The sequence below is a fragment of the Zalophus californianus genome, chromosome 1 (assembly GCF_009762305.2).
Source record: "Zalophus californianus isolate mZalCal1 chromosome 1, mZalCal1.pri.v2, whole genome shotgun sequence".
NCBI classification, from domain to species: domain Eukaryota; kingdom Metazoa; phylum Chordata; class Mammalia; order Carnivora; family Otariidae; genus Zalophus; species Zalophus californianus.
In genome coordinates this window covers 56,192,543-56,218,271 of record NC_045595.1, presented here as the reverse complement: position 1 = coordinate 56,218,271, position 25,729 = coordinate 56,192,543, and the positions used below count along the sequence as shown (strand labels likewise).

At 53.3% G+C, this 25,729-nt stretch overlaps 1 protein-coding gene across 2 annotated transcripts in view; it reads right to left on the bottom strand.

Moving 5' to 3' along the window:
- NUP210 (nucleoporin 210) overlaps positions 1–25,729 on the bottom strand; it is a 106,462-nt gene that overhangs the window by 17,223 nt on the left and 63,510 nt on the right. For both annotated transcript variants that reach the window (XM_027585069.2, XM_027585070.2), the window contains exons 17-29: positions 24,829–25,021; positions 24,264–24,370; positions 22,335–22,439; positions 22,142–22,243; positions 13,122–13,250; positions 11,914–12,041; positions 11,688–11,823; positions 10,093–10,155; positions 9,728–9,907; positions 6,489–6,569; positions 5,367–5,498; positions 4,107–4,265; positions 1,205–1,296 (exon numbers count right to left, since the gene is read on the bottom strand). In XM_027585069.2, the coding sequence (XP_027440870.2) occupies positions 1,205–1,296; positions 4,107–4,265; positions 5,367–5,498; positions 6,489–6,569; positions 9,728–9,907; positions 10,093–10,155; positions 11,688–11,823; positions 11,914–12,041; positions 13,122–13,250; positions 22,142–22,243; positions 22,335–22,439; positions 24,264–24,370; positions 24,829–25,021 (1,607 nt within the window). The remainder of the gene's footprint in view (positions 1–1,204; positions 1,297–4,106; positions 4,266–5,366; positions 5,499–6,488; positions 6,570–9,727; positions 9,908–10,092; positions 10,156–11,687; positions 11,824–11,913; positions 12,042–13,121; positions 13,251–22,141; positions 22,244–22,334; positions 22,440–24,263; positions 24,371–24,828; positions 25,022–25,729) is intronic.

The following is a 25,729-nucleotide window of genomic DNA, read 5'->3' as shown; positions in this document are numbered from 1 at the left end:
CACGTTTATTATATAATAAAGAAACAACAGGAAGGAAATGTGTTCAGCCCCCAGGGCTAGCCCCCTCACCTTGCTCTTTGCACGCAGCCCTCCAGACCCTCCTCAGACAACATTAAAAAAGTATTATTGCCTCTGCTTCAACTTTCTCCCCCATCACCTACCCCTTCCCTGGAACCTGCAGAAGTTCTGTTCATCCTTCAAGACCCAGCTCAAGGGGCGCCTGGGGGGCTCAGTCGGTTAAGCATCTACCTTCGGTTCAGGTCGCAATCCTGGGGTCTTGGGATCAAGCCCTGCATCCTGCTCAGCGGGGTGCCTGCTTCTCCCTCTACCTCTACCCCCTGCTCGTGATCGAGCTCTCTTGCTCTCAAATAAATAAATCAAATCTTAGAAAAAAAAAACCCAGCTCAACCATCTCTATCTGACATGACTCCCCTAAATCGTCGCATAGAAGGCCCTTTTTTGGGCTATGGCTTAACCATTATACCTTGTTTGATCGTCGCCCTTCTCATGTTGTACTTCTCTTTTCCCCACCAGAATGTCATCCAACTCTGTCCCAGGAGCCTAGTACACAGCCTGGCATTTAGACACTTGTGGCTGAACGAACACCACATGTGTGTGTTTCATGCAACATGCAAGTACCCCTGTGGTCCTCAGAGCCCCCACTTTGCAAACCACAGTTCGCATGCAAGTCATTGCTACCAAAGGCACCCCACGTGAATGCAAGGCAGGAATTATACTTGCAGACACTGATGTACGTCCCCACTGAGTGGGGATCTGGCTGAGTGCAGGTCTGGGTTGCGGCCCAGAATTTGCATTTTACCATGCTCTCAGGTGATGCCCATGCTGCTGGTTCAGGAATGATACCCACCAAACAGCAAGTCTTGAAGACAAAGGGGCATTTGAAAATTTAACTCTTCCAAGGTGGTACTTTTTTCCCTTTGGAGTCGCGGACTTGAGCAGTAGGCATTAAAAGCTTTCTGGGTGACAGGGAAGAAAAGATGGACCCACGGGGACCAGTGATGTGGAACAGCAGGAGAAATCCATGGGGAAGACAAAGGGGAATGCAGAAGCCGCACCCACTTCACACCAAGAGAGACGCAGTTCGCTTGAAGCATCCGCGGCTCCTGACAACTTTGACAAACGAGTCGTCGGATGTGCAGCGCAGCTTCTCAGCCCTGCTGCAAACAAGCGCTGAGTCACGTACCTGTTTGTCTGAAGCTTTATAAATGAGTTGGGTGACATTAATATTTGTTCTGCTTCTATTTCAGGGTTCAGCAGCAGCAGCTTCTCGAATACCTGGAATGGAGGGCAAGGTTTGCTCTCTGGGATGTGCTGGAGTTCCGTCCAGGCCCCTGCTCCCCTCCTGGCAGTGAGACCAAAGGGGCCCAGAGAGGAGGAACACTGTTGTGGGCACCTGCCAGGCGGCAGGGGATGGGATGGGAAGGGCGGACTTTTAAGAGAGGCCAGAGGTGTGATGAGAACAAGCAGGCAGGCTCATGTTTGTGCACCCCGACGGCAGCTGCTTCATGGAGCCAGGGAGCACAGGCCGCCCCCCAAGTTCCCGTGGTGGGGGGATCTTTATGTGCACGGAAGGCAGTGTACAGAATAACAGGGCCCAGGGTCTGGCTCAGCTGCTCCTCACTGTGCCCATCTCGGAATAAGTCCCATCCGCCCCTTGGCCCTGATCTTCCCCCCTCTTGCCATGCTCTCCTGGGAGCTGCACAGGGTGGGGCGGGGTGTGTCATTGAACCAGGCTGGCCCATGAGAAACCTGGTAGTACTGGAGCGAATCAGATCGAATCTGATCCTCACTTCCCAGGAGCCCCGAGGCCTTCCACAGCTCCCCAGCCCAGGGTCGCAGCTCTTACGGGAACTCCAGACCCCTCCCGACAAGCACCCTAATTGTCCACCGCCCTTCCAAGTCCCTTTCTCTAGGGGGCCTTGGGAGGACCTCCTTTGGCATCCGGGCCTGGATGCTGAACCCAGCTTTGAGCTCCCCCTCTGGCTTCTGACCTGATCAGACGGGCTGGATGCGAAGGGCCCGGTTTTCCAAGGAAACCCCTTCCCTCCCAGCACTGCTGTGTTCTGAATCATATACATAAGCCCAGATTTCCTCCTCTGTAAAATGGGTCTAAAACCAATAATCCTTGCCATGTCTGTCTCAAAATGCTGTGGGATTTGTGTGGCGACGCGACTGGCACTTCCTAAATGGTGAATGATAAATGGTCTCTGGGAGCGAGATGGGGTTCTGGTTTCAGGGGTCCTTCCACAAGGCAGGGGGCGCCCAGAGTGGAGCAGCCTCCCTGGTTCTGACTCCGACACACACACGGCACAGGAAACACACCCACAACTAGTTTTCCTCCTGTTTTTCTTAAATGCATGTGCTTTTTTGCCCTTCTTTAGAGGGAGGGGAGGGTGTAAGAGCGATCTAACTTTCCTGTTAACTCAAGCGTCAGGAAAGCAACAGTGCGAGCACCAGGGTCAACAGCGATGGACCCGTGGCCTCACCACCCAGGGGACAATGACGGGGAGGTGAGGGGCCGGCTCCATTGTGGGGAGGCTGCTTCTCATTGCCTGCTGATTCTGCCACGTGGCAAGACGCCATATCTTCAGGACAAGCTGCGTCCTGGGTTTTTAGACAACATCTTCCTATTTTTAAATGTTGGCAACAAATAAAAATTGTTTCAGAGCACTGCATGAACCAAAGCAAATATGTCTGTGGGCTGGATCCAGCGTCTCAAAGTTTCTGATGTACTCAAACCTCCAGCTGCTGTCAGCTAGGGAAACCGAGGCACAAAGATGTTAGGTGACTCAAGTGAGGTCACAGAATTTGGAAGCTACAAAGCCCCGTCTTTAACCCCATGAGAGGTGCCGGACATGATTTCATTTTATTTTTAACTGGGAAGAATGTGCATTTGTAATTGGGTCCGTGTAACCATATTTATCCATGTGCGTGTGCATGTGCGTGTATACATGCGTTGTATCTGTGCACACATGCACACGTGTGTATGTGTCCGTGAGTCTGTGTATGTTTGTGTGTCTATGTGTGCATGCATGCGTGCAGACAGAGGTGAGGGGGTTGCTAAATGGGTGTTTCTTTCTTTGAAAATCTTTACCCCCGACGAAGTAAGCATCTAGGTTAAAAATGGCTTATTTCATCTTGAAGCGGAGGCTTGAATCTGTTTCTTTTCTCATGATATTTAGGGGACACTTTCAATTTTTCTTTGCAATTTAGGGGGACCCAGAGGTTACTGAGTCCCAGATGAGTAGAACGGGGCCCTGTGAAGCTAAAAATGCTCTTCCGAAGCAACTTGTCCCCTCCCTAGTTTTAGAGAGGGGCCCCGAAGGACAGGGGAGGTAGGAGGGCAGGCTGGAGACAGAAACACAGGCGCTGAGCCCCGGTGGGAGAAGAACCACTGCGCTCTACATCCTGACTCAGTGGTGTACCCCTGGGGGTTCTGAGCAGCCCCCCTCCCTCTCTGAGGCTCGGTTTCCATCTGTGAATCAGTAGGTCACACTGTCTGCCAGGCCGTCCACACAGCACAGCCCTCCAGGCCTTTCTGGGCCCACCACCCACTCACCGCAACCTGGAGGGACACTTTGACCCCTACCCCCTCGGGCTGCAGACTCATCATCGGGCAGCAGTGCCCGCTGGCTTCACAGGAACACCTCCCAGGTGAAACAATACTGGGAAGTGGCGAAAGGCAAGCCTGCCTCCGTTAAGTGCTGAGTATTTGTGAAATAAACACAGACAATTCAATGAATGCTTCATGATTTTCCAGCTTCTTCCTACTATGAAGGTGCCTCAGACTCTTAAGTGCAGAATTATCTGCTATTTGTGGAACACACTGAGCTATTTCAGACCTCCAGGACTTTGTACACGCCATTCCTCCCACCTGGCCTGCCGGCCACCCAGCCCCATCCTGATGGCCCTGGGTAGCCCCAACTCTGGGCTCCCACAGCACCTTATATACTCCTGACCCCTGCAGGCCAAGAAGTCATCAGGTGCATGGGTGGTAGCAGGGCTGATGTGGGCCCAAATGACCCTGGGGGGGGGGGGGCACTTGCTTTCCCTCTAACGCTGGCTTCTGCCCCCTTGCTCTTTACCTGGATTTGGATCTCATCGGTGAGTTCTTTGGCGAGGCCATGCAGCTGCCCAGCGGTGGGGTCCAGAGCCTTGACCACCACCCTAAGCCCGGTCCGGCCTTTCACCCGGCCGTGCACGTTCATGGCAAAGTTGTACTGTGACGGAAGCCGTAGTGAAGCCTGGAACAGACACCAAACACATTCTCAGGGAGGGCCTGGGGCCCTGGTACCCCTGACAGCTGCCTGCCTGTCCTCAAAGCCTGCTGCCTCCCCGCTCTGGCTGGGGCCCGCTAACCCCAGCACCCGTGCAGCAGGCAGAGGTTCACAGGTGCAGGTGGGTCATGCTGGGTCAACCCAGCTGGGCAGGCCTTCTCAGAGCCTTTAGTGTAGGGAGTGGGCGATGAACCAAGAGGGATGCTAGGCTTGGCAGTGTTTCCCTGAAAAGCCCCACACATGACATGTCTGTGCTTAAGGAACAATCTGGGGAAGCACCTGGTTCCGGGGACGGGACCCTCCCCAGCCACCCCCTTCCTGCTGTGCACAGATAAGGCAAGAAGAAACCTCCCCAAACCACCCCCCACTTGGGTCCTGCATGACCACGGCCCACTGGGGGTGGCAGACTGAAGTCACCAGGGCTGGCACCCCATCCCATTTCCCTACTGGCTCACTGGGCGACATATACCAAGTCCCTTCCCACAGATGGGCTCCAGTCAACACAAAGAGGGAGTCAGTAGCTCCTCTTCCAGCTCTGTGGTCTGAGGAAAGGCCAGGGTCCCTCTCAGAAGGGCTAAGGGGAGGGGAGTTGTCCCTCAGGGGTAAATCTGGAAAAAGCCCCAGGGCTGCCAGGCATCACCTGAGAGAGAAGGTCAGAAGTTACAGACTAGGTACCCTGACCAAGACCCGATGATGTTCTGGAACTTCTGTGACCTCCCCACAAGGCTGTCATTTTTGCTGCCTTCTGAAGTCGGTGACCTACAAAGCCCGTCTGCAGTGCTTAGCAAGCACATTGCTTAGAGTGGAAAGGGCTGCGAGGAGGGAGAGCTAGGAGCCCAGATTCCTGGACAGGAGAGCACTGGGAGCGGAGGAAGGACACCAGGGGAGAACGGTGTGGCGGCAGCATTTGCAAGGTGTCCCGATGAGCCCTGAGAGAAAGAATGGGGCCAGGACCGGCCTGGGAGTGAGGGTGCAGACCCCACATGCAGAAATATGGGGAGAACCCTCCCTGCTCTGGACATTGGTGCACATGGGAGCGGTGGAAGGGGGCCCAGGGTGGGCAGTTACCTCATGGTGTCGTGCCCGGATGTCCAGGATATCACGCTTGGTGACAGACCAGTGGAAGGTCAGGCCTGGCACAGCGTTGCCAAAGGAGAAAGGGTTCTGGTTGTTGGTGATCCCGGTGATATAAACAGGCATCTGCAGGAGAGAATCTAGGCCTGTGACCACCGGAGTCCCCCTGCCGAGAGTGCCCCCTAAAGCCCTGGGGCACTGCCTGAACTACCTCTCCACTGCCTGGGTCCCTTCCTAACTCCTTCGTGCCATGGGAGCTGTGCCCCATTCTTCCCTCACCAGAGATGGGCCCAGCACAGGTGCAGGGAGGGCTGGCAGAACAGCCAGTGATCAAATAAAAGACAGAACCGTCCCTCCGCACACGGTCCTTGGGCTGTAGACGGTGTCTCACCTTAGCTGACCGACCCCTCTTTGTGATGTGACCCCCCTCCCCAGAGCTCTAGGGTACCTGCAGCCTCCCAAGTGGCACAGCTCATCCTGCCCCGCGGTTGGTCCCTGCTCACGGGGGGATGGGCCCAGGTGGGATTTGAGGTTCCTGAGTGCCCGCCAGGGGAAACACGTGGAGGAACACTGCCAAAAGCCAAGAACAGACTCCGTGCCAGGCTGCCTGGGTCGATTTACAGTTCCATCACTTACTAGCTGTGTGACCTTGGGTCAAGGTCGTAAGCTTTCTACGTGTGTTCACATCCTCATCTATAACAGAAGGATGACACAGGGAGCAACCTCACGGGCTGTTAATGAACACTGAAGGAATTGCTGCACAGAGCACGGAGCAGAGTACCCGCCATATAAACGTGAGCTCCTGTGATGTGCCAGGTGCTATTCTAGGTGTGGGAAGCTGGTGGACCTGGGCGGAGGGGGGGCGGGGTGGGCACAGGTGTCACTCAGTAATTGTGCCAGAGAAAACACAGGAGCCCGGAGCAGGAAACACAGGGAAGGCTCCTAAAGCTGGAGCTGAACCCAAGGACCAGCAGCTGTTGAGCAGGAGAGGGAACAGTGACCTAGCCATGAGCCCGTCAACCTCATCCCAAACCAGGACTCTGAGCCCAAGGCCTGCAGAGAGGCTGCTCAGGCAGCCAGCACGATGGGAAGGGGCCGGAGAGCTTCCCGCCTCACCTGGGTCCCCGTCCTCATGCGAGTGATGGGAGCGCGGATCCTCACAGCCTGGAGAAGCAGCACCTCCACCTCCACGAGGTCCTAGGGAAAGGGCTTTGGGGTTCAGGCTGGCTGCGGTAGGGACTAGGGGCTTGCAACAGGACCTCTCTGGGGAAGGAGGATCTTGCCGAGGCCAGCTTCGCGTCCTGCGGCCAGGAGGTACTCACAAGATGCCCAGCACCATGCTCCTCTTCCCGAGGCAGCCTGGTCCCGTGGGTGACTCACCCCACAGAGAACTGGCCACTGCTTTTCCCGTTCCCTTGGGGGTCCCAGCCTGGTCCTCTGAGCCTAGAGGCCTATCTGATCCAGCTGCTCCAGGTCCGCAGTCCAGAGCCTTGGGGGCAGTGACTTGGGGACTGCTCTTCGGGGTGGCCCTCACAGAACAGGATTCCAGATTCTCCCAACCCCAGATCTAGCGTGTTTCTCTCTGTAAGTGAACAGGCTACTGTGACAAATGCAGGACACAGAACCTAGTTAGAGCAGACTGCATATCATCTTCCATTCTGAAGTCTACACTCTAATTAATCTGGTCAAGGATTAACTTTAGGGGCGTGTGGGTGGCTCAGTCGGTTAAGCGTCTGCCTTCGGCTCGGGTCATGATCCCAGGGTCCTGGGATCGAGTCCCGCATTGGGCTCCCTGCTCTGCGGGAAGCCTGCTTCTCCCTCTGCCTCTGCCTCTCTCCCCTGCTCATGCTCTGTCTGTCTGTCTGTCTGTCTCTCTCTCTCAAATGAATAAATAAAATCTTAAAAAACAAAGATTAACTTTATTAGGCTTCTTTATAGTGCTATTGGCTCTTGCTGAACCCAGGATACTAAAACCCTTAAGCCTTATTTGCATTGGCTCAATACTGAGCCCACCTCCTGTGTCTTGTGATCCGGGCTAATGCCTGGCATTTAGTAGGTACTCAATAAACATCCATTCCCTTCCTTCCCTTTGCCCTTTTAACTGCCCGGTCTCCTGCCAGTCCCGGCCCATACCCCGGCCATGGGTGCTGAATTGGTGACCTGGTTTGGATAGATGGAACTGGGGGCTTTGGAGCAGAACCCCATACACTCTGTGGACACGTGGGCCTCAAGCTGAGCCCCCGCCTGCCTGGGCTCAAGAAGATGGCTTTCGGCTAGGACCGGTGGCACAGCCTCTCCATCTGCCAAGGGGCACCAGGATCTTGCCCCAGCAACTCTCCCACCCTGCCAGATGGGAGACACACAGAGAGAGGTGGCCCGGCAAGGTCAGACCAGGAAGAGAAGTGGCTGGGAGGGAAATGCATGGCTGTCTGCCCCTCTGGCCGAAGTTCAGCTACCTGGGCCCCCAGGAGGAGGAAAATAAACTAGTTCCCGAAGCCACAGTCCTTTTTTTGGAAGGAAAAAAAAAAAAAGCAAGGCCTCCTTGGTCCTTCATCTTATTCTCCAGGACGTCTATCTGAATCCTGCTATATGCCACAGGACAGATTTCACATTCCCAACGCTTTCTTGCTGTCTTTATAAAATCAATAGGTAGAATCAGGGCATCTACCTCCATGATTCAAAAAGACTTTGTGGTTTAAGCAGAGACACTGCAACTCCTGCAAAAGGGAGTAAATCAATGAACTCAATGTCAGATCAAAGTCAGCCCTGGGAAGAAGGACGCATCAGCCTCCCCTTCTCTAGGATGATGCACACACCAGCTCCCTTGGGTGCTCTGTGTTCAGATGTGGTGAACTCAGGGGAGCTCATGGACTCCTTCCAGGGAGCCCTGAATGCCGGACAAGGAACAGGGGGACGGGGTTCTGAAAAGGCTGTCCGCAGTCACATTAGAGCCCAGATTTCTGGCCACCTCCCCTGAGATGCTTCCACAAGTCACCGTGGTCACAGGACGTCAGGGAGAGCCCAAGTACTCTGAGTCCTGCTCAGGACGTGGAGACCATCTCCCATCTCCTGTGAAGAGCCCGACGAGGTGCCCACCCCCGGGAAACAAGGAGCACCATCAGACTTAGAAACCAATGTTCAGGGAGCCTGGCTGGCTCAATTCGTGGAGCATGCGACTCTTGATCTCAAAGTCATGAGTTCAAGCCCCACATCGGGTGTGAAGCCCACTTTAAAAAAAAAAGAAAGAAAGAAAGAAAAGAAACAAACAGGTGCCTGGGTGGCTCAGTCGTTAAGCGTCTGCATTTGGCTCAGGTCATGATCCCGGGGCCCTGGAATTGAGCCCCACGTCGAGCGCTGCATCAGGTTCCCTGCTCCCTGCCCGGCAGGAGGCCTGCTTCTCCCTCTCCTACTCCCCCTGCTTGTGTTCCCTCTCTCACTCTGTCTTTCTCTGTCAAATAAATAAATAAAATCTTAAAAAAAAAAAAAAAAACAGAACACAAAAAAAAGAAACCAACTTTCCCCTGCCTGGAGTCAGGGTCGCTGATGTGGGGCAGGAAGACCCTCCTGCAGGGAGGGCTCCCCTAGCTGAGCCTTCCAACATCTCTGCTGATCCAGAAAAGCACTTCGCAAATGTCCCCGAGTCCAGCCAAGATGCTTGGGGGATAACTTAACCTCCAGTGGAGCAAAAGTGACTAGTGCATGATTCAGGTTTTCCTTTATTTCTGGAAATACAGCTCTGGGTCTGAAATCCTATTGGTGTCCAACTGTCCACGCTTACAGTAGCCAAGCTATGCACACCCCTGAAAACTCATACTGCAATCCACAAAGCATGTTGGAGGCAACAGTACTGCTTTCTCTTCCATATGAACATCCCCAAGCCTTGGGCCACTAGCTCTTCCTTAGGCCCGTCATCAGGAAACAGGTTAGCAGCAAATGCCCGGGGGCAGGGGTGCCGAGGGAAGTAAAGGAGGCAGGTGTAAAGTGCCCAGGGCAGAGTCCACCGTCATAGCTGCTGCCACCATTGTGCACTGGAATGTCCCCAGGGTGGGGACAGTGTTGGAGACCCTGTCCCTTAAGGAGCAGCTAGGGAGACTCAGCCTGGAGATGGATCTTGGGGATCCCCAGGTTGGCCGGGCTGACCCTAGGAGGGGGCAGGTGGCAGACAGGGGCTGTGGACTCAGAGGGCAGAAGCAGGGCCCTCAGAGAGCGGGGTCCCTGGGAGCAGAGCCCGACCCCAGTAAACAGACCTCCTCACCATCACAACTGACCAGCGCACCAGCTGCAGCGGGGAGCAGTGCACCCCATCACTAGAGGCTTCAGAAGCACACGTGGTCAGTGCAGCCCACACGCATTACCTGGGACACGATGACGAGCTTGCCAGTCTCCGCGTCCACAGCCTGTACGACCCCAGACACCGTGCCGTTTCCGACGGCCAGCCCCTGCACCAGCCCCGCGCTGTTCACCACAGCGATGCTCTCGTTGCTGATGGAGAAGAGGATATTGGACTGGGGCTGCGGGCCGCCCTCCGAGGTGATCTGGAGTGGGGAGAAACAGCAGTGCCCAATCAGCCCCCACGCCTCATTCTCAGATGCGAGGGTGCCAACACCCCCGAGCTCTCCATCTTAGCCTCCTGATGCCTGGGGGTGGGGTGGGGGGCATGCCTGGAGCCAGGCAGGGGCCAAGACTGGGGGTGGGCAAGCATGTGGCCTTTGGCTCCTACCTGCATCATGGCCCCGATGATCAGTGTCACCTTCCTGGGTATCAATCTAAATGGGGGAAAGACCTGCATGTGGAAACACAAGAGAGAAGTGGGCCGTTGTGTTCCGAGCTCACACGGCCGGGTGGAATTCACCCTGAATGTTTTCAGGGAGAGGGACACGTGGTGCCTGGACATCCCTCCTCTGTGCGAGGCGACTGCGGAGGGCCTGGGGTCCTGGCCAGCTTGGGAGGAGCCTGAGCGCCCCTCCCCAGCCTGAGCAGGGGCCTGAGGATCTGCGATTCCTGGGGGCATGTTCTGCTGTTTGTAACCAAGCTTCGTTTCCCCAGACCTGAAACCCCATGAAGATAAACACACCTTCTTCACATAAACTTCCCCTTACAGCACGGTCCTCACTGCGTGGTCCCCTGACCAGCAGTATCAGCGTCACCTAAGAACCATTAGAAACACACATTCTCCAGCCCACCCCAATCTATGGAATCGGAATTGGGGGAGGGGTCCTGAAATCTGTGTTTTAACAAGTCCTCCAGGAGATTCTGATGCACGGCAAAGTTCACATTCCACTGCCTTCAAGGTTTTCCCCCTTTCATTGCATTTCTCCAATTTCTACTGATAAATTGCCCAAGAAGAATTCTCTTCTTCAATGCTCTCAAAACTTCTTAGATGAAGAGAGAGGGGTTTGGGGGGGGGGGGCAGGGACAAGGACGCCCTTGTCTCTGCAGCACAGAAGGTCCCACATCATCCTCCTGCCAGCCCCCCCAGGCCCCGCCTAGCAGGAGTGCAGGAAGAGTCTGGTCGGTGAGCGCATATGCCAGTCAGCCAAGGGGCTGCTTTGTGCATAAGGATTAGTCTCTGTAGGGCTGTGCTATTTATAGGCAAAAATGAATTCTTCTTCACCAGAAGAAAGGAGCCCTTCCATCCAGAAGCACAAACCACAACCACCGGCTCCGGAACAGTTTAATATAAAGTCTGCCGGCCCCTGTGTGGACAAGACCTGTGGAGGACGCTGGCAGGAGGGTTAAGGAGAAACTTGGATGTGAATGTGGGGCCATGGCTGCCTTGGCCTCCAGGGACTGGGAGGCTCCTGTGCAAACCTAATGCCACAAGACAATCCTGAGTCACATACGGAGATGACCCCAGGAGACCTCGGAGCTCCCTGCTTGCTCAGGGGGTTCCACGACAGAAGCTCATGGCTTCGGAGGGCCAGTTCGGACCGACTGTCAGGATGAGCGTCTACACATGAGCCTAATCTGCCTCCTCTTGGCACCTAAGGATTTAGAGTATTCTGCCACTCTCCGGCCATGTGACAAGCAGCTCCCCCCCCTTCTCTGAGCCAATCCTGACGCCCCCCACAAAGAGGGAGATTAAAGTACCTCAGGCCCCTCCCTCTGCTGCTGCCGCCCCGGGGAATGGTGAGAGCTCCCTCTGAGTCAGAGGACATGGCAGGGCAGAGATTTTAATATGGTTTCTCCACGGCAGCTTCCTGGACGATCCCTAGAACTCCTAGCCCATCATAAAAATGACACACTTCCCACTCCATGCACGCAGGCAGTGAGGGCTGGATGGATCCCACCTGGTGGGAGGAAGCCCAGTTTTACCTCAATCTGCTGTGGGGCTGAGTTGATTCGCTGTCCAGCTTTATCAGTCACCATCGCAGTGAGACTGGTCTGGCCAATGGCCACACCATGGACACGGAACGTGGCGGTGTAGTTGTCAAGGGCTTCGTCAAGGGCCCTGGAACAGAGGGAAGGGCTGGGACGTCTCCCCTCAACCTGCCAGTGCTGTCCCTGAGATGGCTTCCTTGGACCCCCTGAGAGGACTCACACCAACGTGATGATCTGAGAAGCCGCCCGGAGCTTCAGGTCCATGAAGGCAAAGTATTTGGCCAGAAAAGGCTTCTTGTGAAAGTCCAGCACGCGGACATATGCCTTGACCATCTTCCCGATCTCCACCTGCATTGTGGGGGACAAAAGACTCAGGGTAGCCTCTGAGTGACTAATTCTATCACCGGTGACACTCCAAGGCTTTCTGCCAAGGCGTTGCTAACCTCAAACCCACAGACCCAGGCTGAGCTCCAGATAACCAGCCAATCAACAAATGAAGATCACTTAAGTGTTTCCTGTATACAAGGGGGGGGGGGCTTTGGGGATACTCAGACACATAAATTATACTCCCCAATCTTAGAGAGCTAAGAATCTAGAGTGATAAGATGCAGCCGGAAGAGCATACAGTAGGAGTTCAATAAGTGCTCACTGACCAAATAGCTCACACCTGGCAGTATGTATAATACATACAGTAAGGACCTTGGGATACGAAGCGTCAGAAATGCTTGGTGAAGAAACAGAAGTCTGATCAGGAAATAGGACCACAGAAGGAATATCTGAGGCTGTGTAAGAGAATATTGGCTTTTCACGTACTCTAAGCTACTCAAGCATTCCCCTTTTAATTACTAACTGTTCTCTCCAGTCAGGAAACTAGGAACCTGACAGCAACCCTCTGTAAGCCTAGCTGCAGCTCCTTCAGGTATTTGGAGCAATAAAAATTCCCTATTTGCATTAAAGGATTAAAGATTCTATCATTATTCCTTTTCCAAAAGCACTTGGCATTAGTGCATTTTACTCACTTGCCACTAAGATTCCCAAGAATCCAAAACCCACATATCAGGGGGAAAATTCACCATCAGCAAGTTGTGTGCCTTGCTTAGTGTTGGTTAGTAACCTACACCAGCTAGAGGACAGGAATTCCCAAGTCGGGGCTAAGGAGGAGACAACTTTGGGCAGGATTTACAGCTGAGCTTTCCTGATGTCAACTGGCATAAACAAGTCTAAACGCAAAGGTTGCTCCACATCGTGCACGAGGAGGAACGGAGGCGAGACAGCACTAGAAGCTCAAAGCAACTCAGGAGCTGGATACAGGGACTCAGAAACCAGGAGAAAGAGCAAAGGGCATGAGGAAAATAACTCTCACAACCTCACCACTCCCCCGTCTCTGTGAACCAGCAGTGAGGGGCCCTATTAGGAACTGTTACTGACCTTATCAACCACGCGGACGTAGAGCTTCTGAATGTCTGAGACGTACACGTCAGCCTTTGCTGGGGCCGGGAAGGCAAGGCACAGGTCATGGATCATGATGGCCGACATGCCCGGGAGCAAAGGGTGCACCTGCAAGGTTGGAGGGGGTGCTCAGTCCTGCAGCTGCTTGTGGCATCAGCCCATCACCCATGGGATGCCATCTTGAGGAGGCCTCCAGGCCAGGGCTCAGAAGCTGCAGACAAGGAAAATCCTAACCCAGATATTGCCCTGCCTACTCCTCATTATGAGCCCCCTCTGCCAGCCAGGGGAAGGGCTTGAAATGTAACATGGTAGAACCAGGATGGATCTTGGAGAGCATTTACTTCAACTTGGTACAATTTATGAGGAGAAAATGGAAGTTGCTCAAAGCAGGGCAGTCAGTGGCCACGGGACACACATGGGGGCTCAAACCCAGGATTTCATGTCTCCTGTGCAGGCCGCCTGCCCCTGCAGCTCTGGTAATAGAAGAGTGCCATACATGACATAACTCCTTTCTGAACAGAACCCTCACTCAGGAGTCCTCGTTTGACCTGACAGAACCTCAGAACCTGGAAACAGACCACAGAAGCCAGCACAGTCTCAAGCATTCACTCTGTGAGTCACATTCATCCCGACATTCATCTCTGCCTCGGCCATGTTTGAAGTAGAGACGACCTCGTGAACATTCTGAGTAGGTGGACAAACCTGTTCCAGTCTTTGCTGCAAAGACTCCCCACCTCCCTCATTTTAAACCTACTTCTTTCCCTATCTGCTTTAGGGATCCCACATACAGAAGCATCCCTCCCCAGATGAACCGCACCACAATCACTGTCTCATACTGCACATGCACTTGCCGTGATGTGTTATATTGCTTAGGCATGTATCTCAACTGGATGGTCTGGGGGCTGGGCAGGTGGGGGGCAAACCATGGAGCTGGTGGCTGAGTCCAGAGGGCTGCTTCCCATCTCTGTCTGGCCCTTGCTTTGCTGGCTGCAGTTTCTGGTGTTAAGAGTCATTTGGCAGGGGGCATGGAGGGGAGGTTTACAGTGATTCAGTGTTTACAAGGCTAGAATGTCAATATCAAGAACCTGTCGGGGGAAAAAGCAGGTTTCTGACCCTAAGGAGACAGCCAAATGTGATCACATCATATCCAGGTTAACATCCTTCAAAGGTGGCCCAGAGACTGAGTCCAAATCCTTCCCACATCCTAGAAGAACCTGGCATGAGCTGGCCCTTGCCCATGGCTCTAATGTCACTGCAAACGACGCTCCCTCACCACTGTCAGGCTCCAGCCACCGTTCTGCTCTGTTCCTCAAAGCCAGCTAGGGCCTGCCTGCCTCAGGGCCACACAGCCCATCTTAACAATCTGGGGTTTTTTCCTCCCCACACCCCATCTTCACCTACTGGCTCCTACTCATCCTTCAGGCCTCTGCTCAAGCATCCTTCCTAGGAAAGTCTTCCCCAATTAGATAGCTAAGGCTTCCCGCTACCTCTGCTCACTTCTCCTAGCGCAGCTTTACTGCTTGTAATTGGGCTGTGACAGAGAGCACAGTCTAGTGTTCATCCTCCCCCAGGCTGTCTTCTCATCAGCTGTAGCCTCAGGGCTGGGCCTAGTGTCTGGCACAGGCTCACCCCCCAGTAAACATGTATTGATCAGACCAAGATCCAGGGTCACAGCTCTAGGTCACTATAGTTACGGCAAAGAAACCTGCTACTCCAGCTTGCTTGCTTACCTTTCATTTTAGCTTTGCAAAGACCTAGAAATTCTAGGAGAAATAAAAAAGTCTGCAAACCCACACACCCTCATCTCTTTGGGAGATGCTGATTGTGGTCCAACTCTTTCAATGCACACCTGGGGAAACTGAGGCCCACACAGGGTGGGAAGCCAGCCTTGAAGGGGCAGCACTGGGGAGGGACTCAGGTGCCCGAGCTCTCAGTTCAGGGCTCCTTCTACCACATTTTGCCACTTGCCAGAGCAGGATGCCCCCAGCAAAACGGAACTGTGGGCAGGGCAGGAAAAGGCCAGAGCCGAGGCAGAGGCCCAAACCCACAGTTAGCTGGGGGCATGGAGGATTAGCAAGCTCAGCCAAGCTGGAAACTCTGCCAGTATCATTGAGCTCAAAGGCACATCAACACAGATGAGGCATGCCCAAGTTATTCCACATGGTGACTTAAAAGTCGATTAACAAAGACCCCAGAGCGGAAATCATGGTTGTATTCCAAAGCGATGCCTCGGCAATTTGAGCCATCGCCACCCAGGTCTGGTACGAAATACGGGCCGAGGAGTGGGGTCTGGGAAGCACGAGGCCTCCAGTTTTGCCAAGGATGATTCACCCTGGCTTATTCCTTTTCCCTCAATGAAAACGCATTTAAAAATTCAAGAGAGAAATGAGAGCTTTCTTTGAAAACTGGATTTGAGGCTCCAATCTATTCCTCCTGCTGTCAGGGACCAGTGCGTCCTTCAAGGCACCAAGAAATTACATGTTGCCCTGGCGGCTGATAGAACCACGCAGAGGAATGCACGGAGGGCTTTTTCTTGTTTTTTTCCTCCCCTTCAAAAGGACCATTTTGCACATTTTAAACAAAGACATAAAATGGTGAGGGGAAATCAATTCTGTCTTCCACTTGATTTCCCAGAGGCTGGACGTCTGGCTGCCTTCCGGATAACAGAAGTGGGGGACGGCCATCAATCTGCCATCCGCGGAGAGGCTGCGTGTCCCGGCCTGCCCCCGTCAGCATGCAGTGGCTCACCTCACCCCTGCTGAGCAACACTTCAAGGGAGAGCGCACTGGGCCACCTGGGAGAAAACACGCTCTTGGAGAAGGGGGGCATTTGCCAGGCCACTGGCGGCCGAGCGGGGACTGGCCTCACTGCCAAATCTGGACTGTGCCTGTCTGCTTCTCATGGCATTTTGGACCCACTTGCTTCTTGACTGACATTCGGGGGGGGAACATGTATGAAGGAGAGCAGGAGGGGACACTCCAGGCCCAGAGCGAGTTCTAATTTCTAAGTGCTGAACTTCAGTGAGAAGTGAGAACTTCAGTGCATACTGAGCCGAGAGGAAAGTCCTGTCATCTCTTCGGGAATGATGAATGCATTACTGCTCATTAAGACCCTGGCGGTGGAGCCGGAGATGGCTCTGCTTGTGAGCGGGCTGACGCCGTGATGTCCACTCGCACCCGCCAGGCCCCCAGCTTCTGCCTGCACTGGCTCGGCTCTGAGCTTCCCTGGGCCCACACATGCTTCACGCTTGTTCCTTGACAGGTGGCATTTATAGAAGAGTAAGGACCCTATAAATACTTCCAGCCATCACAGGAGCCTTCAGCTCCCATTTCTTATTATAGAGTGCCTGTCAATCGGGGGAGGGGGGGGCGTCAGGCCATGCCATGCAAGTGTTGGGGTCCATGGCCCCAGTGAGATGTCCTTGAGACCTGCAGGGGGTGACCACGAACACAGGGGAATCACAGGCATGGGGAAGAGCCCTGGCTTGGAGGCTGAATGAAAATCCATCCAGGGACCCCAGCCGGCCCTGAGGCTTCCTGCCAGGCCAGGACTGGGACAGGTACCTCTGGGGAAAAGCAGGACACACCCGAGTTCAAAGCCTGTGGCTGCCACCTGCTACCCTGCCCATCTTCCTTCTTGATGCACTTGTCAAATGTACAATGTCTCCATGCCTGGCGATGCATCACAGGATGGAGGAAATGGAGAGAAACACTGTGGCTCGTGATTTGTTCACTACTGACTCCCAGTGCCTGGGCCGGCACCAGTCTTTGCAGAATGAATGCATAACTTAAAGGTACGAGGTGCTTGGCACACAGTGGGTCGTTCCCCTTGCCTTTCTAGTCACATGGGTTCTGCGTGCAGGACTTGATTTGAAATGGAAAGAATGGGTGAGAAGAAAGAAACTCTAAGTTTAAACCAGATAAGCCACTCCTACAGGCAAGCCAGCCAAAAATGAAATAAAGGCCCCTCGCAGAGTTTTGGGGTATGTGTGAGCAGAAATCAGCATAGCCCTTCATGCATTGTGTGGGCAGGCTAGCCCCACAATGGCCCTGGCGTGTGAGTACCACAGCTACCTTCCAGAGACCCTCAGGAGCCGAAACACACCCAGGAGCCACTCTTGTATCCCGAATGTGTATCAATAGGAAAGAAAGAAACATTTTCTATGAGCTAATTGAAGAACTGCTGTGGGCTTTCTCATCTCTGTGATTAAGGGAAATGAGAATGTTGCTAATTAGCAGCAGGAAAATGCCAAAGAAATGTGTAAACGTCCTTCAGAAACAACTGTCTGAGCGAAGCTGCTAGGATCTGTCACCGATTGTCAATGCTCCATGAAAAATTCCTCCGGCAGGTTCCAGAAGAGGCAGAGGAAACCAGAACCCAATCTCCACCGTGAGGTGCAATGGTCTCTGCACAGGCCCAAGCCGATGGGAGGCAGAGACCCCAGGGGTCAAGGTGCCTCCTAAACACACCTTGTGGGGTCTGCCCCATGGGAGGCTGCTGGTGCTTCCCATAGTGCTTGGCTTGTCCTGGGGGTCGTGCCTGCCCTGGGCGCTCTGTCCCACTCCACAAGAGCCATGGTGGGATGAGACACATGAGCAAGGGCCAGCCCACAACCACAGAACTGCTGTGGCTCTCGCTGGGACCCTCTGTAGAATGGGGACACATATACTTGTCTTGACTGGAGAAGCCTACCATCTGCTGCTGACGGGGACGGCACAGAGATAAACCTAGAACTGCAGCATTGTGGGACTGAACAGGGGCTCAAGGTCTGGGGAAACTTGACCCTGATGTTGAAATCCCGAGTCTTCCAGACAAGTGTCCCAGCTCCTATTTGGCTGCCTCCAGAGACCGGGCAGTCACTATCTATAGAAGCAGCCCAGTCGAACACGGGCTCTTAGAAGCTCTTGTTCTTGGAGGAGAGTTCTCTCTCTGGCTGCAGGCCCATCCTCCAGGCTCACTCAAAATGTAAGGGCGAGGTAAATGTGAGTCAAGGGGTCCCCAAGTATTGTTGGCACTGTACACATTTTTCTCAACTTGAAGCTTCTCTCTTCTTGACAACCAGGAGTTCTTTTTTTTTTTTTTTTTAAAGATTTTATTCATTTATGTGAGAGAGAAAGAGAGAGAGCATGAGAGAGAGAGCACCAGCGGCAGGGAGGGGCAGAGGGAGAGGGAGAAGCAGTCTCTCCGCTGAGCAGGGAGCCTGACATGGGGCTCGATCCCAGGACCCTGGGATCGTGCCCCCAGCCATAAGGCAGACGCTTAACTAACTGAGCCATGCAGGCGCCCTGTTAATAACAGGGGAGTTCTTTTTTAATCCCCAGAAGTAAAGCAAAGCAAGGCACGTCTCAAGCAGTCAGAATTATTTATGATTTGAGCTCTTCCTTTTAATATGAAGGATGTGACAGTGAACACTCATTTACATGGCAGGAGGGATGGCCAGGGAATTATTCTTTCTTTTATAAAGGGAACAAAAATGCTCTGGGGACAGCTTCCTATGATCTCAGACTTCTAGCAACCCTCATGCTGTCTCTAACAACACACACTTGTTCCCAAGTGCTAAGAGACAGTGTTTTCTTGCTCTGATTTATGGCAACACACCTAAGGGGTTCTGCCAGTTGAGACTGCCCCTGGGAAGAACAGGAGTATTATGACATGCTTCCTCACCCTTCACCGAGGGACTGAACCAGGAGAAAGCCTCTCCACAGACAGGTAAAGACCAAGGTCAATCACTGACGAGGGATGTAAAAAAATGTGAAAACAAATAACCAAAAAGCAAAAAACCTGAATTGTCCTATAAAGACCCAAGCTACCAAAATGGACTCAAAAAGAAACAGTGTGAGTAGACCTGTAACATACGAAGAGACTGAATTAGTAATCAAAAAACCGCCCAGGAAGAGCAGATCACGTTCTGATGGCTTCACTGGTTAATTCTACCCAATATTTAAGAGTACTTATTACCAATTCTGCTCAAACTCTTCCAAAAATAAGAAGGAACACTGCTAAGTCATTCCGTGAGGCTGATGCTACCCTGATACCCAAACCAGATGAAGAAATCACAGGAGAGAAAAGCACAGACAAGTGTCTCTTAGGACTATGAGCATAAACTCAACAAAATACTAGCAAACATCTTCCAGTTACATGTAAAAAGAATTATATATCATGATCAAGTAGCATTTGCCCCAGAAACGCAAGGTTGGTTTAACGTCTGAAAAGGCAATTAATGCAATACGTCGTATCAACAGAATAGAAAACAAAAACCACATCATCATTTCAAGAGACATAGAAAAAGCATATGACAAAATCGAGTACTCTTTTGTGTCTGTGTGTAAGAACAGGGAGGAGATAGCTAGAGGGTATGGGTTTCTTTTTGAGGTGATGAAAATGTCCTGGATGCACCTGTCTATGAGTCAACTAAACACCACTGACTTGTACACTTAAAATAGGCGAAATGTACAGTATGTGAATTATACCACAATAAAGCTGGTATTAAAAATAACAAAAGGCAGGGAAATCCAAATCAAAACCTCAATGAGATACCACCTCACACCAGTCAGAATGGCTAAAATTAACAAGTCAGGACACGAAAGGTGTTGGCGAGGATGCAGAGAAAGGGGACCCCTCCTGCACTGTTGGTGGGAATGCAAGCTGGTGCAACCACTCTGGAAAACAGTATGGAGGTTCCTCAAAAAGTTAAAAATGACCCAGCAATTGCACTACTGGGTTTTTACCCCAAAGATACAAATATAGTGATCCAAAGGGGCACGTGCACTATAGCAGCAATGTCCACAATAGCCAAACTATGGAAAGAGCCCAGATGTCCATCGACAGACGAAAGGATAAAGAAGATGTGGTGTGTATATATCTACATATTATGCACCCATCAAAAATGAAATCTTGCCATTTGCAACAACCTGGATGGAACTAGAGGGTATTATGCTAAGCGAAATAAGTCAATCAGAGAAAGACAATTATCATATGATCTCATTGATATGTGGAATTTAAGAAACAAGGCAGAGGATCACAGGGGAAGAGAGGTAAAAATGAAACAAGACGAAACCAGAGAGGGAGACAAACCGTAAGAGACTCTTAATCTCAGGAAACAAACTGAGGGTTGCTTGAGTGGTGGGGGGTGGGAGGGATGGGGTGGCTGGGTGATAGACATTGGGGAGGGTATGTGCCAAGGTGAGCACTGTGAATTGTGTAAGACTGATGACTCACAGACCTGTATACCTGAAACAAATAATACATTATACGTTAATTAAAAAAATACAAAAGGTGGGGCACCTGGGTGGTTCAGTCAGTTAAGCATCTGCCTCTGGCTCAGATCATGATCTTGGGGTCCTGGGATGGAGCCCCATACTGGGCTCCCTGCTAGGTGGGGAGTTTGCTTCTCCCTCTACCCCTCCCCCTGCTCATGCTCTCTCTCTCTCTCTCTCTCTCAAATAAATAAAATCTTTAAAAACAAACAAAAAAAACCCCAAAAGGCAGGGTGCCTGGGTGGCTTAGTTGGTTAAGCATCTGACTCTTGGTTTTGGCTCAGGTCATGATCTTCCGGTCATGGGACCAAACCCTGTGTTGGGCTCCGTGCTCAGTGTGGAGTCTGCTTGAGATTCTCTCCCTCTCCTTCTGCCCCTCCCCCAGCTCTTGCATTTGCATGTGTGCTCTCTCTCAAATAAATAAATAAAATCTTTTAAAAAACAATAAAATTTAAAAAATAAAAATAAATGGCAGCTAGCGGCACACAGTGGCTGTCTGTTAGACACAGTCTCTGCTTTCCACTTTGCCACAGTCCCCACCACTCCCTATTACTCTCTGACACTAAAAGCATCGGGTGCCTTCCTGGTATGTTCCTCATCCCTGGGAACCCTGCTCGTGTCCCTCGTTGTACTTTACACTGTCCCACTCCAGAGGCAAATAATTTTGTGACTCCCTGTGTCAAGATAGTCACTGAGTCACAAACCAGAGAAATGGACTTCTGGAGTAGTCTAAAGGCAACTGCAGAGCTGCAATTTAATGATGCCACTTGGGAGTCATGTCTTTGTTCGTGGCTGCCTGCATTTATGACTTAGAGTAGTGGTCCAACACATTCCATAGTTAGTTTATTTTGAAGAAAGTTCGGTTTGCAGGATTGCAAAATAACTCATTGTGCAGATATGCAGCCATTTAGGATACTGGTGTTTGTTAGGTTTTACTCTTTGCTGTAACTATGGGGCTATTTTTAAAAAACAAAAAGATTTAAACAACTCAATGTTCTATAAAGAGAGAATGGCTAAGTACAAATGACTACATAAAAATAATCAGCCAGCCTAGGGGCACCTCAGTGGCACATTCGGTTAGGCGTCTGACTTTTGTTTTTGGCTCAGGCCATGATCTCGGGGTTGTGGGATCGAGCCCTGCAGCAGGGTCCAGGCTCAGCATGGAGTCTGCTTGGGATTCTCTCTCCCTCTTCCTCTGCCCCTCCCCTCTGCTCGCTCTCTCTCTAAAATACATAAATAAATCTTTAAAAAATATATTTTTAAAAAATCAGCCAGCCTACATAGCAACATGGGGGAAAAAACTTAGGGTGCAACCCCTGACAAACGCAGAATGCTAAATCCTTCCATACTGTGGGCACAGCTGAGTCAGTATTTGCCAGAATAGGGAGAGGGTCAAGAAAGGAATATGGAAGAACAGAAAAAGCCGATATACCTTTCAAAAGCAATCTTCCTTATCATTGTTATAGTGCTGCTTATATAATCGTGTTTTAATTAAAAGATTGACAGACAAGAAACCACTAGTTAATAACTAACAGTGTGGGTAGTTTGTGGACGTGGAACAAAAGTCACAAAGGTAGCTCACAAGGGATGAAAGTTTCACAAATGATGAACTGCAGACTCTAAAGACCTTGCTAATCGCATCCGATGTGATCAAGTGCTTACTTTGGAGATACCCACTCTGTTAAACCTAAGGCCACCCAGATGAGGAATTGCAAGGAGCGTGGGTACAGGGCCCGCACTCACCATGGCCACGCCCCTGGCCTCCTGGTAGACCACCTTGATGATGTCTGCGGTGCTGGTGTTGAGGAAGAAGTAGCCAGAGCCTTCTCTGATGTGCAACTCGGTCTGCAAGGAGGGGTCAGCCCGGGTGTCAGAGGCAAGGGGGCCCCCGTGGGCCACACCCAGGTAGCATGGTGGCAGGGAAAGGAATCCGTACCTGAACACTGGGGTGGTTGTAGATGGTCACCTCCTCCGGGCTCACCCTCACGTCCTCCACCAGGATGAGTTCTATGGAGGCCGACACGGGCACAAGAGGGTCGTACTGTAGGGGCAAGGCAGTGCCATCAGATTCAAGGCAATGGGCCAACCCTGGGCCAGCCCACGGGCTTCAGCCCTGAAAGGGCAGCACTAGAAACCCCGGGCCCTGGCGTCACTCCAGAGTACTTGTTACGCTGGGGACACGGCCCCGGGAAAACCATCATGCTCCAAGCCCAGCCAAGAGGCCACATCTCTTTGAGACATCCGGTAATTCTGCCAAGGCCAGCACCCCACCCCACCTGCCAGGCCCTGTGAAGCAGGCGATTCACCACCCCCCAGGAAAGCAGGGGCACACAGCAGATGACCAGCTGCGGAGCTGTGTGTGAGGGGCCGGGGCTTGCAGCAAAGGTGCTAAGTGGAGGGGCGTCCTCACGGTGGGCTCCCAAGGAAACAAGCATGGCCCCTGCCCCCGTGGGTGGTGCACGCATCCAAGTATGTGATGCTGCTACGTGTACCTTAAGGGAGACTGCCGGACCCACCCCAGCAAGGACCTGCTGTGTACTCACATGCTTGAGCACCTCCCCTATGCCCGGCACTGTGCCTGCCCCGGGGGTCCCATAACTGCCCTCGGCAATGATGCAAATTTACTGGAGGTCAGGATTAGAAGCGAAAGTAAATGAAGGACTTGTGTCAGAGCTTAGGGGGGGATTGTGAAGGCACTGAGGGGCGGGTTAGGGATGGGGGGGGACTCTCAGGTGAGCAGACACCAAGGAAGTGAAGGTGTGGGTGGTATCACTACAGAAAAGCCCACAGGCCAAAGAGCCTAGGTGCCGAGGCCCTGAAGGGGGAGGCCCATGAGGCCACCCACAGCCAAGGGACTCCCTGTGCAGGTGGGGACAGATGACCCAGGGCTTGAGCCACCAGGGGCATACAGGTATGCTCCTTGAGGGCCACCTCCCCCCAGGCCAGCCTCAGGGCTGCTCCCACTGGGGTCCCACCCCCTCCAAATGCTTCCCTTGCTCCCCACTACCCAGGAGACAACTTCAAGCTCCTTATCCTGGCACTTAGGGTCTCCCGGAACCCAGTCCCACCTTCTCCTTCCAGCCACCATCTCCTGCCTTCGTCCTATACAAAACCCAAGTTGACTGCTGCCACTCCCTCACCATGGGGGCGGATCATCCAGGCAAGACCACTCTTGGGGAGCCCTTCTCATGCCTCCCTCGTATGTACCCACTTGCCACCCACAAGCAGTGCTTCTGCGGGGGGGCCATGAGATGCTAGGGTAGGGAGATAAGACTCAACAGGCCTCGACCCAAGTGTATGCAGATGGTGGCAACAGTGTATGTGGGGGGCATCTATACCATGGTGGGGGGGGCAGGTACTCAGTGCCCGGGCTCAGCGACCACTCTGCAGACAGGCTGACATTGTGGCTGGGACTAACGAGTGGGGAGGCCAGCAGGTGGGGAGGACTGAAAAGGAGGAGGGAGATGGCCTTCCAGGCAGTGGGGACTCTGGGTGCCAAGTCACGGAGGCCCGAGCCACTGAGGCACATCCTTGGGTGGGGTGTGACGTCAGGGCTGTGTGGGAGAAGAGGCAGGACAGATGAGCACGGGGGCTCCCAAAGCTGTGTGCAGGGGCCACGAGGTGCCAGGGCCAGATGACCACCTTTAAGTTGGATCCCACCAGCTGCCTAAGTGCCAGGCGTGGGGGATGGGGGTGCTGGAGGCAGGAGGCCAGTGGGAAGGGGCCCCAGTTCACGTAAGCCCATGGCACTCGACTGGGGATGGGTTGGTGAATGGAGGGGGCTCGGGGGCTCGGGACGTGCGGACAGTGGGCAGGACGTGAGCAGGAGCAGAGGGCACACCCTGCCCGGGGCCCGGGGAGATACCGATGGCTCCACTCTGGCCGTGCTGAGGTGGGACTGCTGGTAGCCCGTGGCGGTGGCGGAGATGGCTGTGGTCCCTGATGCCTCGTGAACCGAGATGGCCTGCAAACCTGAGTCCAGGGAGAGGAGAACAGATGTCGGGTTTTTGCCCCCTTGCTGCCTGTGAAGCAGCCCCTCCCTCCTTCCGACTTGCAGTTTTAAATCTCTGGTCCTAAAAATACATAAGCGAGTTTGTTTCAAGTGTATGCACCATAAGAGTTACCAGACCCTGAGCAAAATGCCACAGTGTGGCTTCCGGGAGCTGCGCTGGCTGCAACTTCTGGCTGCCCACGGGTCTGGGAAGGCGCGTGGCTCAGAGTCACGTGGGTCTCGGAGGCTGGTTGATCTGCGCAAGCTGGGACGTGACACTCCCCTGCCCTGAGCCCAAGCCTGTCCGCCCAGCCCTGAAAGAGGGATCCAGTGGGGTCCACAGTTGCCACCAGCCCTCCTCAGCGCCCCTCCGTCCACCTGGTGTCTCACTACACTCTGTACTCCCGGTCTGGGTCATCAGGCTCCCCACCCAGCTCACCGTGCAGCTTCCGCTGGCCGCTCCCATCGCCCCGGGCCACTAGCTGCATGGGCAGCTCAAGCTTGATGCTGGCCAGCGAGGGCCTGGTCGACTCCCACTGGATGCTCAGAGAGCTGAAATTGTCGAATCTGCGGCCCTGCTGGTCGTAGGCAGCCAGGTCCAGCAGGGGGTTGCGGTGGCTGGAGACTGGAACCTGCAAGAGGTAAAAGTCCCACATCCTGGCCAAGCCCAGAACCAGGCACAGCTGCTCCTGACCGCGTGGGGCACCCTGGACCTGGCTGGCTGCCTTCAGGGCTCCCGGGGCCTGGTGATGAGGTGGGCCAAGTCACTAACTATGCTGCCCAGCCGTCGAGATGCCTCGTAGCCCTTTCCAACCTGGCCTTTTACTCCAGCCCGTGGTCCTCGGGGGGGGAAAGTTTGCTCCCCCAAGCATGATCCTGGAGATGTCTGAAAGCCTTTTTGATGATCACAACCGTGGGGCAGGGGGGGAAGGGTTGCAATGGACATCTAGTGGGTAGAAGTCAGGGATGCCACCTAACACCCCACAATGCACAGAACAACCCTCAAGAAGTAAGGATCTGGTCCGAAATGTCAGGAGTGCCAAGGTCAGGAGACCCTGCCCTAGAGCCCAGCCCCTCCCACCACCACCTTATAGCCAGGCTGCTCTGCTTCCTCTCTGGCCTTACCTTCCCAAATCCTTGCCACCTCCTCCCTGGCCCATACACGCCCAGCTCCTCCAGCATGACCCCCACCCCCAAGGGTTTAACAGGAACCCCAATTACAACCTCTAAAATGTCCCAGAGTCATTCAGCTTGCAAAGCTCCTCTTGGAGCCAAGTTCTCACCCGATCCTTAAATATCCCAGTGAGATGGGAGGAGTCATCCCCATATTAAGGGTGAGG